General features: G+C 40.3%; 1 protein-coding gene across 3 annotated transcripts in view; it reads left to right on the top strand.

Annotated features, from left to right (window-relative positions):
- The window catches only part of TAF5L (TATA-box binding protein associated factor 5 like), a 35,965-nt gene that overhangs the window by 1,278 nt on the left and 19,512 nt on the right, over positions 1–15,175 (top strand). For 2 of the 3 annotated variants that reach the window (XM_021677241.2, XM_064383579.1), the window contains exon 2: positions 13,511–13,655. In XM_021677241.2, coding sequence (XP_021532916.2) covers positions 13,514–13,655 — 142 coding nt within the window. In that variant the 5' untranslated portion in view covers positions 13,511–13,513. Of the gene's footprint in view, positions 1–12,279; positions 13,656–15,175 lie in introns of those variants that run through there. The other variant, XM_064383578.1, reaches the window with a different exon arrangement.

Raw genomic sequence — 15,175 nt, 5'->3', positions numbered from 1 at the left:
AGGCTGTTCTCCAGTTCTTGGTCACAGCTCTACTTGGAAGTGGGAGTAGGAAAGGGATTTTGTGCTTAATAGGTTAAATAGGTTAAATGTGCTTAATAAGTTAAATAGGTTAAATGCATCTGGCCACGTGTTAAACTTTGGAACAGCTTAATGTAGTGGATAGGGCTTGGTGACAGTAGACCTAGGATGGAAACCATGTAACCTCTCTGAGCTGTAGTTTTCTCATCTATAAAATAGGATGATGAGGAATAACTTAAACGTGGAGTTTTATTTTGAGAGACAGGGTGTCTCTGTGTTGCCCAGGCTGGTGTCGAACTCCTGAGCTCAAGCAATCCTCCTGCCTCAGACTCCCAAAAAAGGACCTTTTTAAAGGTACCCAGAAAAAGAATGATGTATATGAAAATGGCGCCGGGCGAGGTGGCTCACACCTGTAATCCCAGCACTTTGGGAGACCGAGGCAGGCAGATCACGAGGTCAAGAGATCGAGACCACCCTGGCCAACATGGTGAAACCCCGTCTCTACTAAAATACAAAAATTAGCTGGGCATGGTGGCTCACGCCTATAGTCCCAGCTACTTGGGAGGCTGAGGCAGGAGAATTGTTTGAACCCAGGAGGCAGAGGTTGTAGTGAGGCGAGATCCCGTCGCTGCACTCCAGCCTGGCGACAGAACGAGACTCTCTCAAAAAAAAAAAAAATGGCTAAATGTTAGCTATTATGATTTCCTTTTGGCAAAATACCTTTAGGTTCCCTGTAGTCTGAAGTTTTTTTGTGTGTTAAATGGAATATGTGCTAATTTTTTTAATGAATTATAAATCCTTCCGGCCTTGAAAATCAGTGTTAAGCTAGAAAATTAAAAAGTGGGCTTGTTTCAAGTATTTTTCTTTGTCATCAACAACAAATTAGATTAGTGTATCTTGGAATGGCTTTCTTGCTCCTGCCTCTAAATGTGAGGTTTATGTGTGCCTCTGTCACTGAAACTAGGTAAAGGCCTCACTTAACTACTCAGTAATTGGTTTTTGGTTTTGCAAGCAATATGTTAGCACCTGTAAAGGACATCCCTGGGGGAAAAAAGGGGGTTTTGTTTTTGCTAGTTTGTTTTGCTCTAGGGATCATCTGTTAAACCAGCATTACTCAATGGACAGTACTAGAAGTCAAGTTTCCATTCTATGTTCTATGTGGCTGACGACTTCTCAGGTAGTAAGTGTTCTGATCATTCTCAGCAAGCATCTGGTAAGCACTTACTGTTGTGCTCCCTCAGGAAGCCCCTGGTCATGTGTAGAATCCTTTGAGCAGCAAAATGCTATAGAAGGGAAGAGTGCGGACCCTTCAGCCACATGGCCTGAGTTCCCGTCCTGGCACTGTAACTTCTTTGGGCCTCACCTTTCCCAACTGAAGAATGTTTCCTACCTAATAGGTTTCTTGTGAGCTTAAAGAAGACAATCTGTGTAAAGCACTTAAAATTAAGTGCTTGAAGTGTCTTAGCGCCCGGTATGCTCATAAGCCTTAGGTATTTGTAGTGGTAGTATATGAAACAGACAAGAGTTCTACTATAGAGATTTGTTCCTGCGTCTGTGTGTGGAAGGGACTGTGATCAAGGAAGCTTTTGGGAGGAAGAGATGACTAAGCTGAGCTGCAAAGTATGGTTGGAATATAGCCAAACCAGGTTGTAGTGCCAGTGTGGCAGTGCCTCCAACTACTGGAGGGCCCTGAGGGGAAAAGGTGGAGTGGGACTCACCGGTAGAGTAAGAAGAACCAAGGATTGGTCCAGTGAGGTAAACAAAGGCAGATCAGAGTAACCTGGAAATGACACAGTAGACACTGAATTTTTCTATTCTTCACAGTAGTGGAGGCAGTAGAAAGTGTTTTGTTTTGAGACAGAGTTTCACTCTTGTCTCCCAAACCAGAGTGCAATGGCACGATTTCAACTCACTGCAACCTCCACCTCCCAGGTGCAAGTGATTCTCCTGCCTCAGCCTCCCGAGTAGCTGAGACTACATGCACCACCACACCTGGCTAATTTTTGTAGGTTTTTAGTAGAGATGGGGTTTCACCATGTTGGCCAGGCTGATCACCTGACCTCAGGTGATTCACCCGCCTTGGCCTTGGTGATGAGATTACAGGCATCAGTCACCACGCCTAGCACCAGTAGAAAGTTTTTAAGTTTAGCAGAGATAACATAGATAACATCAGATTAGCTTTTTGGAAAGATACCTTTAGTAGTGTAGTATTATGTTGAAAGTAGGGTCAGGTGTGGTGGCTCATGCCTATAATCCCAGCACTTTGGGAGGATCACTTGAGCACAGGAGTTTGAGCCCAGCCTGGGCAACATAGTGAGACCCTATCTCTACCAAAAATAATAATAACAATAATTAATTAATTAACCAGGTGTGATGGTGTGCATGCCTGTGGCTCCAGCTCCTGGGGAGCCTGATGCAGGAAGATCTTTGAACTCAGGAGGTCAAGGCTGCAGTGAGCTGTGATTGTGACACTACACTCCAACCTGGGTGACAGCGAGACCTTGTCTCAAAATGAAAGTCTTCTATTTTACATTTATTTTGTTTTACTTTTATTTTCTATTAAAATTAAAAAGCAAGTCTTGGCAGCTCCCTGTCTGCCTGTGATTTCAAAAGGAAAATGGTGGTAGAATTGGGTATTTTAGAGAGAGAGATCCAAGATGGCTGATGATTAGCAGCTCAGGCACGTACCTCCCAGTGAAAGCGCAAAGAACGAGAGGACGCCACACTTTCAGACGAATATTAGTTGCTCACGGACCAGGAGACTCCCAGTGGAGGAGCTCCACGGGTCGCCAGGGCGACTCTTGTGGCCGGCGTGGCGGTTTTGCTGGTACCTTAGCACGCCAGTTCTTGGTGCAGAGTCCGGAGATTCCCGGGCAGAAAAGCACCATCAATCTTAACACCGCTGTTTTGGCCGGCTCAGTGGATTGCTCAGATTTCGGCGCAGGGAATCAACAAGTTGGACGTCAGAGACCCAGTTAGAAAGTCGGTAATTATAAAGACGACGGACGGACAAATATATAATGAAGGGAAGAAACCAGCGTAAAAAGGTAGAGAATACTCAAAATCAGAATGCCTCTCCCTCTACAGGGGATTGCAATTCCTCATCAGTAACGGAACAAGGCTTAATAGATTACACGTGTGTTCCAATAACAGAAGCAGGTTTCAAAACGTGGGTGATAAGAAACTTCTGTGAATTAAAAGAACTTGTTCTAACCCAATGCAAAGAAACTAAGAACCTTGAAAAAAGGTTTGACGAAATGTTAACGAGAATGGACAATTTAGAGAAGAATATAAGTGAATTGATGGAGCTGAAAAACACAACACGAGAACTTCGCGAAGCATGCACAAGTTTAAACAGTCGAATTGATCAAGCAGAAGGAAGGATATCAGAAGTCGAGGACCAGCTCAGTGAAATGAAACGAGAAGACAAGAATGCAGAAAAAAGGATGAAAAGGAATGAGCAAAGTCTCCAGGAAATATGGGACTATGTGAAAAGACCTAATTTACGTTTGATAGGTGTACCTGAATGTGATGAAGAGAATGAATCCAAGTTGGAAAATACTCTTCAGGATATCATTCAGGAAAATTTTCCCAACCTGGCAAGGCAGGGTAATATTCAACTCCAGGTAATACAGAGAACACCACAAAGATATTCTTCAAGAAGACCAACCCCAAGGCACATAATCGCCAGATTTATTAGGGTTGAAATGAAGGAGAAAATACTAAGGGCAGCCAGAGAGAAAGGTCAGGTTACCCATAAAGGGAAACCTATTAGACTTACAGCAGATCTCTCAGCAGAAACCCTACAAGCCAGAAAAGAGTGGGGACCAATATTTAACATCCTTAAAGAAAAGAACTTTCAACCCAGAATTTCCTATCCAGCCAAACTAAGCTTTATGAGCGAAGGAAAAATTAAATCTTTTGCGAACAAACAAGTACTTAGAGAGTTCACCACCACCAGGCCTGCTTTACAAGAACTTCTGAAAGAAGCACTATACATATAAAGGAACAACCAATATCAGCCTTTCCAAAAATATATCAAAAAGCAAAGAACTTTAACACAATAAAAAATTTACATCAACTAATGGGCAAAACAGCCAGCTAGCATCAAACGCCGGTATTAAACTTATATATATTTTAATTGGATAAAAAGCCAAAACCCATCGGTATGCTGCATCCGGGCCCATCTTACATGCAACAATACACAAAGACTCAGAGAGAAGGAGGAAGATTTACCAATCAAACAGAGAGTAAAAATAAACTAATAAACAAAAAGCAGGAGATGCAATTCTCGCCTCTGATAAAGTAGACTTTAAAGCAACAAAGATCAAAAGAGGCGAGGAATGACATTACATAATGGCAAAAGGATCAATGCAACAAGAAGAGCTAACGATTCTATAGATCAACGAGATAGAAAATTAACAAGGATATTCAGAACTTGAACTCAGACCCGGAACAAGTAAACTTAATAAACATTTATAGAACTCTCCACTTCAAATACACAAAACATACATTACCACCTCACACCTATTCCAAAGGTGACTATATAATTGGAAGTAAATCACTCCTCAGTAATCGCATAGCATTTCATAGGTTTAAATTAAATATTGGTTGGCTGTTTGTTTGTTATCTTCTTCCCTTATTCCTTCCTGACTACATCATTAAGTATAATTATCAGTATAAAAGAGGTTTTCAATACCCATTACTAAATTGCATTCTAGCCTGGGCAAGAAAGCAATACTCCCATTCTCTCTCCCTCTTTCTTTTCCTTCTCCCTCCTCCCCATTCTCTCTCTCTCTTTCTCTTCCTTTTTCCTCCTTCCTATTCTCTCTCTCTCTTTCTCTTTAAAACAAACAAACAAACAAAAAAAAAAAAAAAAAAAGAATTGGGTATTTTAATCCAAATCTCAACGCTTAGACAGCACTTATAGAAGACATGAAGAAACCAGGCAGCCTTCCCTCTTTAAAATTATCTTCAAGTATATATTGTATATGCTTGATCACAAGCAGGGTTTCCCCCCAAAAGCATCACGTTTGGGCTCCCCTGTTACAGGGCACTCTTTCTCAGACACTATTTAAACAACAAGGTGCTCTTTGGGAAAGACATAATGGGCTGGAACAATGGGAACAACCTCAGCTGGTGCTACTTTGGGATATTTATTCAATCTTACCAAATAAGTGAAACAAAAAAATAGGAAAGATTCAGTCATTATTCCTGATAGGGGTGTGGGGTATCATGAAGTGCAAGTGTTAAATGCAAAAACTAATTTTTCCAGATCTCAAAAAAAAAGAAAGTGTGTCACTGTGTGTGTGTGTGTGTGTATATATATATATATATATATATATATATATATGAATGAATGGAAAGAAGTTCTGCTCACCTAAACGGACATTGATGGCTTGGGTTGAGATTTCCAGCAAGAGTGTTGTGTATGGATTTCAGAAGTGCTTTATCGTAACAGATCTAGTAGATGGTACATGCTCTGGAAAATGGAATTTGGTGATTCATAGTGGCTTAATTCTTTTTTTTCTTCTCTTTTTTTTAATGGATACAACCCAGGGAAGTTCTTTGCAACATAGTGGCTTAATTCATCACAGACACTGGTGTTTAAGATATTTGTAGATAGTTGGAGTAAACTTGTTTTGTAAATTAATATATTGCCTTATAATGTTTTAGATATGTGTAAATTAATAAAGATTATAGTTAAACATTTGATTTTCATCTGTAACCCTCCAAGTTTTCTCTTTTTTTAAAAGTTGACTAAAAAGTTTTCTTTTTAATTTTCTTATTGCAAGGGTTAGAATTAGACATTTTAAAGAAAGAAATTAACTGCTTCTCTGTTTCTCTGCTGAAGCAAATTCTTTTCCCTTCTTATTTTTTAATTAAAAAAATATTTAAAAAGTGTTGTATATTGTCAGTGTTTAGAAAACAGTATAAAAAACTTCCATTTATAATTCTTTGTTTAGTGGTCAAAGGAAGATATCCTCCCAATAAGATGTATCAAAGTGTATGGGTATGTTAATAACTTTACAGTGTTTGGCAGTAATAAAAGGTAGCTGTGTTTTTAAAACAAAATACTAACTTTTGGAGATTTTGTAATTAGTAAGCAGAAGTGTTATCCAAAACTTAAAACAATTCAGTTCCTTAGTTGCACTAGCCATATTTTCACTGCCCAATAGCCCTGTGTGGCTAGTGACTACTGTTCTGAACAGTGCAGACTTAGAACACTTCCACCATTGGCCATAAGTCCTCTTGGACAGTAGTACTGCTCTGGAATGAAAAATTGCAGATGATTCCATCCACTCTGAGACACACACACACACACACACACACACACACACACAAATGTTTTAATGTCATTAGACCATCTCCAAATCCTCATGTACTGCATTTGAATTCAGTGTCAGGAACAGTGATAAGCATAGGAAAACATGTTACCCCTTATTTTCAGAACAGGACATCCTATTTCTTTCTGCAGTGGTGTTTGCAAATAGAGCATTTGTGAAAGTTTTCTTTATGTGGTCAAGGATAGTAAGTAGTGTAGATAGCCATTCTGTAGATTGTGCCACACTCTTCCATGTTGATAAGATTTTGTATAGAAGCAATTTTTCTATGCTGTAATATAGTATTAAAGTAGAAATTCAAAAAGATCATGAGCTTAAAATAAACCCTCAAGAATTCCAAGGAGAAGCTAGATAACACTCACTTTGTTTTTAAGATGAGTTTCAAAGATAAGAAAAGCCCTGTCCTCAGGGAACTCTCCATCTGTTTAGGGGAACTGAGGAAGAGTGATGTCAAGAGGGGACAACCTGCATGAGGGTTGGGGGGTGATTTAGGCTTGGGTGTAACATAATTAGATTTGTCATGTACTCTGACTGCCTTTCAAAGGGCCATATGAAAAGGACCTAAAGGTGGAAGAAAATTGGAATAGTCCAGTTGAGAAGTGCTTCGTAGAATCGGGCATAGTGTCATGCACCTGTAATTCTAGTTACTTGGGAGGCTGAGCTGGGAGGATCCTGAGCCCAAGAGTTGGAGCCCGGGCATTATAGCCAGACCGCGTCTCTAAAGAGAGAGAAGCAATTTGCACGTCAGAAATGGTTCAGTTGCACTAGCCACATTTGTTTTTTAAGTTCAGAGAGAATTCCCATTTAGAATAGGAGTTGGTGTCCTCTTCAAAGTAAGGGAGAGAGAACAGAATCTTAACATCATGACTGGCTTTTTGAGTGTTTTGTTTTCTTTTGTTTTGGTTGTTGCTTTAATGGTGGTTGATGGCACCATTAAGCTGGCTAAGAAAACCGGGAGAAGGAAGAGGTATTGCAGGTGGAAATATCTGTTAATCGACTGAGTTCAGGAAGGTGGTCTGACTGTAAGTCTTGCGTAAGTGGTGAGATGAAGTAGGGAAAGCAAAGAAGCAGTGGCAGACAGAAATGGGAGGGAAGAGCTACCAGAGAGGCTTGCAGTGGGAGAGGCCAAAAGAGTTTCAAGTAGGAGGTGAGTTCAGCAGCATCACGTCCAGCTGAGAGATCATGAAGGGTGGTGCTGGAAAGTTACCGGTTAGATCAGACAAGCGTTAAAGAACCCAAGCCTCAGTAGCCCACTGAGGTCAGAAGCAGGGTCAGCTGGCTGGGTGAGGAGACTGATGAAGGTTTAGAATAGCATAGGTGGAAGGCTCTAGGGTAAGTAGTTGATGAAACAAGAATTTTGGAAAATCATGGAGGTCCCAGCTGATGTTGGAGAAAATCCATTTCTCATGACATCTGTTTGCTGGATTTCATGATTTCCACCTTCTTTCTTTTTTTTATTTTATTTTATTTTATTTTATTTTATTTTATTTTTTTATTGCATTTTAGGTTTTGGGGTACATGTGAATAACATGCAAGGTTGTTGCACAGGTGCACACGTGGCAGTATGATTTGCTGCCTCCCTCCCCTTCACCTATATCTGGCATTTCTCCCCATGCTATCCCTCCCCAACTCCCCACCCCCCCACTATCCCCCCTCCCCCCCAACAGACCCCCGTGTATAGTGCTCCCCTCCCTGTGTCCATGTGTTCTCCTTGTTCAACACCCACCTATGAGTGAGAACATGTGGTGTTTGATTTTGTGTTCTTGTGTCAGTTTGCTGAGAATGATGTTTTCCAGGTTCATCCATGTCCCTACGAAGGATGTGAACTCCTCCTTTTTAATGGCTGCATAATATTCCATGGTGTATATGTGCCACATTTTTCCTGTCCAGTCTATCATCGATGGGCATTTGGGCTGGTTCCAGGTCTTTGCTATTGTAAACTGTGCTGCAATGAACATTCGTGTGCATGTGTCCTTATAGTAGAACGATTTATAATCCTTTGGATATATGCCCAGTAATGGGATTGCCGGGTCAAATGGAATTTCTATTTCTAGGTCCTTGAGGAATCGCCACACTGTTTTCCACAGTGGTTGAACTAATTTACACTCCCACCAACAGTGTAAAAGTGTTCCTATTTCTCCACATCCTCTCCAGCATCTGTTTTCTCCAGATTTTTTAATGATCGCCATTCTAACTGGCGTGAGATGGTATCTCAATGTAGTTTTGATTTGCATTTCTCTGATGACCAGTGATGATGAGCATTTTTTCATATGTTTGTTGGCGTCATGTATGTCTTCTTTTGTAAAGTATCTGTTCATATCCTTCGCCCATTTTTGAATGGGCTTGTTTGTTTTTTTCTTGTAAATCTTTTTTAGTTCATTGTAAATTCTGGATATCAGCCCTTTGTCAGACGGGTAGGCTGCAAAAATTTTTTCCCATTCTGTTGGTTGCCGATTCACTCTAGTGACTGTTTCTTTTGCCGTGCAAAAGCTCTGGAGTTTGATTAGGTCCCATTTGTCTATTTTGGCTTTTGTTGCCGATGCTTTTGGTGTTTTGGTCATAAAGTCCTTGCCTACGCCTATGTCCTGAATGGTTTTGCCTAGGTTTCCTTCTAGTGTTTTTATGGTGTTACGTCTTATGTTTAAGTCTTTAATCCATCTGGAGTCAATTTTAGTGTAAGGTGTCAGGAAGGGGTCCAGTTTCTGCTTTCTGCATATGACTAGCCAGTTTTCCCAACACCACTTATTGAACATGGAATCCTTTCCCCATTGATTGTTTTTTTCAGGTTTGTCAAAGATCAGGATTTCCACCTTCTTTCTACCACTGCTGCCATCCCCACCAAAACTCCACATTCTTCACTGCATCCTGAGCCCAAGCTATGACCTTATTCATGTGCCATTTTCTTTCTTAGGACACCATAGGAAAAAACACAGCTTCTAGTTCAAGTGTATTTCTATCAGTCTGAGCAAAGATTGAATATGAAAGGCTATCATAATTTTTAAATTCTATGAGGTATGACTGAAACTGAAAGTAATATGGTTCATTTATTTTTCAGCTGTGATTTATATTTTCACAAAGCTAATTGAATACACTTTAACATGATGATTAAAGCAAAGCTAGAGTTTTAGGTCCTACTTAGACTGATTTTTTTGAAAGATATTACAACCCTTTCGTTACTGTTGAGTGAAGAGAACTAATAACTTGAGTTACCTAGTAGACGCTTTACAAAAAATACAAAAATAATTTTTTTCAACTGTTTTAAGCATATATTTACTATTGGAAAAAAATACAGTTACTCAAAAAAAAACAGTAGCCAATGGTCAGAAGCCTCAGTTGAAGAGCTGATTTGAGGTTTGTGTAGTGAGTTTGCCTGAATTTATCTTGAACTCACCCCTACTCAAAGCTGCCACCTTATTGAGGCAGGGGGAGGGACAGGGGAGACAGGTAGTATTCTTTTGGCATTTCATGGAACTCTGTAGTGCTTTAACCTGTGACGTGGTGGGTGAGGGTACCTCCCTGCACTCTTCTACCCACCATGTACATTAGAGCCTAAGGTGGGTGGGGGTGGAGGGGTAGGATGCAGCGTGTAACCACTGAAGAGATTGACTAGAGTTCCACACTGATAGCATCTTAAGGTGTGCCAGGGTTCCGTGTATCTCCACCTCCCCATATTTCTGTAGTTGAATGTTAAGTGTGGCTGTGGTTTTCCCTGCATAGTTGTTACATTGAAATGATCATGTGGGATTTTATATAGCAACTTTGTTGAAGTATCTGGCAACTGTTAATATATGAGAATAGATAGATATACATCCTCTCAGAATTCTTTTGATTTCCAGAAATACTAATAATGTGATGTGAAGAGCAGAGTATTTGACATCTGTTTTTACCTCTGAAAGTTAAGTATTTTATATAAATTGAAAATTAGGAGAAATTCTGAAATGTTAACAAAGCATAATTATATCTAAACCCAATTTAAGTTTGAAAAATGTCATAATTATAGAAAAAGCTAGGCAGGTAACAAATTTGCAGTGTTCGTCTCGTGTATGAGTCTCTCAGGAGACTTCGGTCTAGTTTAAAGAGATTTTTTTTCTTCACATATCCCTTTTTGGATATTTATAGTCTGGAAATCAATCTGGGTAGAGGGGACCAATTTCTCTCAGGTTCATTAGTTATCCATGTCACTTGAAATATGTGTATATTGGAATAAAACCCAGCTAAGTTGATTGGGTCGTGTCTCTAGTAGTTGAGTTCAGTGTGGTTATGCAAGAGAGTCATTGCCAGAATTCCTGCCCTTGAGATCCGTGGCCCTACAGTTGGTTCACTGTCCACCATCAGGGAAGCTCCCTTATCATAAATGGTGGTTTGGACTCAGAGAAACTGCTATTTGGGGCAGCTAATTTAAGCACGTTTGTTAGACTCACTATTACAAACTAGCGTATAGCAATCTTAAATATGGTCCATGTTGACTATCATTCATTCTTACTCCGTTCTGTTTACTCTTTCATAACTTCACATCTTTTCCCTTCCTCCTAAGACACATATGTATATTGTCCCACCTTGAAGACACTGTGTCATCGCAGGGTCTGTTTTCCTGATCAGTCATTCTCGTGTCCTTCACACACAGGGTTTTTTCCTGTCAGGGGCGATCTGGGAGATCCAGTCCCATCTAACTTGAATGCAAATGGACATACATTAAAATGTGTATCCGTTCCCAAATCAGCAAAAGATTGGCAGTGTGGAAGCCAGAAAGGTTTCAGTCTCAGCTAGAGTAGGGAATTGGGCTTGTTTGGGAATGTCCGCAGACTAGGAGCTCTTGAAGTTAGGTGAAAAGCAGCTTTAGTAAGTGATGGGAAGAGGCACTGCTTGGATTGACTTGCCTTGACTTCGGGCCACACTGGGAAAGGGCAGTACTGTCACAGCCTCTGTGTGCATTTAATTTTTTTCCTCTAAATATAACACTGAGCTGGAATCTGCAGAGCTGAAATGATGTATACGTATTCACACACTTGCAGGGGATTCTTATGTACAGGCAGGTTGGAGGATCATTGATAGAGCAGTGCTGATCAGTAGCCATAGATAATGGAGCAGGGACCCCACTCTCAAAGTATCAGAATCCCTGTTTTAACAATTTTAAAAAGCCCAATTAAAAAGTAACCTAAGCCATCAATACAGTGAAAGGATAATACACCATACCCAACCAAGGTAAATTTCATAGTGAGGAGAGTTCAGTATATGGAAATTTATTATTGTATTTCATTATGTCACTGATTCACAACCACAGTGTTCCTTCTTTTTAACAATCACAGACCTAGTACCCCTTCTGTGTAACAAATATTTTAACTCTTTGGCAATCTAGAAATAAAATGCACAGATAATGTAATCTTTCTGTGCATATAGTTTAAAATATATATGTCCTAACATTTTATATTTATATGTATGTATACTTGTGAGTATGTCTCTAGCCTTCACAGTTTGTTCTGTTGTATAACTTGTAGGGAATTGAAGAGTAGGTCTTCAGAGTATATTTGTAAAGGGCTCCCACAAATCAGTTTAGAAGGAAATAATTATTTGCAAATGGTGTTGGGACAGTGTGTAAGCTGTAGTCACTGGGCAAAACATTTGTTTGGTTATTCACCACACATCATACACTAAAAGAAACTGCAGATGGACGAAAATTAGATAAAAATAATTTTTTTATGTTTAAAGAAAAATAAGACCAGGCGTGGTAGCTCATGCCTGTAATCCCAACACTTTGGGAGACTGAGGTGTGAGAATTGCTTGAGCCCAGGAGTTTGAGACCACCCTGGGCAACATAGCAAAACCTAAAAATTAGCCAGGCATGGTAGCATGGGCCTGTAATCCCACCTACTCGGGAGGCTGAGGCAGGAGAATCACCTGAACCCAGGAAGCGGAGGTTTCAGTGAGCTGAGATCTTGCCACTGTACTCCAGCCTGGGCAACAGAGCAAGACACTGTCTCAAAAAAGAAAGAATGGAAGAACTCTCAAAGGAAAATTCAGATGCATGTAACTGAAACTGAAAACTTAAACACATCCAAATAAATGATCAAAAACAGATCTCCTACACAAAACAACTGGGAAACCTTGATTTAGAGAATGTTACTTTGGTTGGGATGATTGTGTGTGTATGAGTATGTGAAATGCATTCCAAAATGGACACCATATTTTGGTCCTGGAAAGGAATATATGTTTTACATGACAAAAGTGAGCCCACAAAATTCATCCAGCTGTCATTGGTCATCTGGACTTTTTATTTCTGGCAAAGTAGTGTTTGAAGCTGTGGCAATACTCAGGGCTCCTGTCATTCTTGATAAACTCAGTAGTCAAAGGAAACAATGCCTCTCTTTTTTTCTTTTTCTTTTTGTGAACCCACAAATTAGCTTGAATCATTCAAAAATAATTTACTTCTGTTTAGGTCACTTCCTACCACTTTCCTTTCTTGCAGGAATTTATGAGACATATACTAACATATATACATATTCTCTTAGTATTGTGCTGCCTTTCTGTACCTGTGGTTTAAATAAAGAGTGAAAAACGTAAATAATATTATACAATTAAAATGAAAATCCCCAACTTAGAGCTGGCAGCCTTTTCTTGCTATTAAGAAAAAATATCACAACCCCCTTCACCATTGTTAACTTCATACTTTGTTAACATCTATTTATCTAGTTTCTGTGGTCTTTGATTTGGTACTGCCTCCTGCCTGCTTTTTTGGCTGGTTCACTGCTAATTAACACCTCTCTCATAGAGTAGGCAGGAGAAATCAAAGGCCCTAAATTTCAAACTGACCCTATTTGCTTTTTGTTAGCTTCTCTAATGAAAAGTTTCATGGGGCCGATTGGAATCTTGGTATTAAACAGTTTGGAGGGGTGACCTAAGGCCTTTATTATCAATGCTTTTCCTATTTTCTGTAATTGAAGTTGGCTGTATTGTCATTGGAGAAACAGACAAAATGGAAGCCTATACCACGTTGGTATTAGGGAATTTAGATTTGCGTCTTTACTAGGCCACTTAGCCACGTGGCTAGTCTTCCTCTCCCACGTATCCTAACCATCTGCAGTGGTGCAGTTGGATGGGTTGCTTCCCCAGGCCCCTGATGTCTCTGCATCCTGTGGTTGCCTCCCTCGAAGGTCATGAAACGAGTGCGTACCGAGCAGATTCAGATGGCAGTGTCCTGCTACCTCAAACGCCGGCAGTATGTGGACTCAGATGGTCCCCTGAAACAAGGACTGCGGCTGTCACAGACTGCTGAAGAGATGGCGGCCAATCTCACAGGTAATGATGGGGGCTTGTCTGGTGGGGTGAGCCTGGGAACAGGAGAACTCACGTCAGTATCCATGTGGAAATACTTCCTCTCTTCTCAAGATAGTGCCAGAGAGCAGACCAAAAACCTCAGTGAGCTACATTAAGTGAGTGATATTGGCCTCAGAGACCCTGTCAGTCATTCAGAGCCATGCTCACATGTCACTTCTAATAACCTGTGTGGTTCCCCTGGCTAAAGTCATTTCCTTCCTCAGAACTCAGTTACTTTATCTGTACCTGACGATATGTGCAACTTTTTCCCTCTGTAAACAATTAACCTTCAAGACCCTTAGGGCCAGGATCTCCCTCTGTCCCCTTCTTGTACAGATTCTCTGTCCTCCAGCATGGAGCCTCACATGTGGAAGTCGGGTTCGTTGAGTGAATTAGTACTTCAGGATCCGTGGTTGGAATATTAGTTATTGTAGACACATTCCTGAGGTTTTTAAAATTTGTTTTTGTTTTTTGTTTTGAAATCAGATTCTATTTTAGAAAAACTTGAGGAGACTCCATCTGGATTGACAAGTACAGTCATCTCTCAGTATCTGTAAAGGACTGGTTCTAGGACCCTTCCATGGATACCAAAGTCCACAAACACTCAAGTCCCTGATAAAACATGGTATATTTGGCCTAGTAGGTTACATCTACACACATCCTCCTGTAGTCTTTGAATCATCTCTAGATTACTTATAATACCCAATACAATACCTACATATTACCTTGTTCACGTGGATTCATCATAATATTCAGCACCTGGTAAATTCAAAATTTGCTTCTTGGGACTAAATTTTTTTTCCTTAAATATTTTCAATCTGCAGTCATTTGAATCCATAGATGTGAGACCCATAGATGCAGAGGGCCAACTGTAATTGTTAGCTATTTTGTGAGTTTATGTTTTTATGTAATATATCTTTTTTTTTTTTTTTTTTTAAGACAGGGTCTCTCTATCACCCAGACCAGAGTGCAGTGGTGCAGTCACAGCTCACTGCAGCCTCAACCTCCCAGGCTCAAGCAGTCCTTCCATCTCAGTCTCCCAAATAGTTTGGACCACAGGCATGCATACCCACCTGGCTAATTTTTTTTTCTTGTTATTCTTGTTAGAGATGGGGTCTCACCATGTTGCCCTGGCTGGTCATGATCTCCTGGCCTCAAGTGATCCTCCCACCTTAGCCTCCCAAAGTGCTGGGATTATAGGTATGAGCCACTGCACCCAGCATAACATGACTTTCTTTTACTCAACTTATTTACTAGAGATTCTGAAAAAAAAATTTGCTGGGATGCTTTAGGATTATTATAAACTACTTTAGTGACTGTGTGTGTAGGTGGAGTTAGCAATGATTTCTGCAGCTCAGCCCCGATTCCCTTTCTCATATGCTCAGACTACATCCTTCTCTCTTCTTTGTTCTTGGACTTCCTATGCTCTTCCAAATATCTGTCATCACCTGTTCCATTTCTTAATGGTTTCATCCTCCATCCTAGTAACAGCAGTTGCCTCA

The sequence above is a fragment of the Aotus nancymaae genome, unplaced genomic scaffold (genome assembly GCF_030222135.1).
Source record: "Aotus nancymaae isolate 86718 unplaced genomic scaffold, 86718_ANA_hifiasm-v0.15.2.pri h1tg000032l_0, whole genome shotgun sequence".
Classification (NCBI taxonomy): domain Eukaryota; kingdom Metazoa; phylum Chordata; class Mammalia; order Primates; family Aotidae; genus Aotus; species Aotus nancymaae.
The sequence above is the reverse complement of the archived record's forward strand: the minus strand, read 5'-3'. Positions and strand labels throughout refer to the sequence as shown.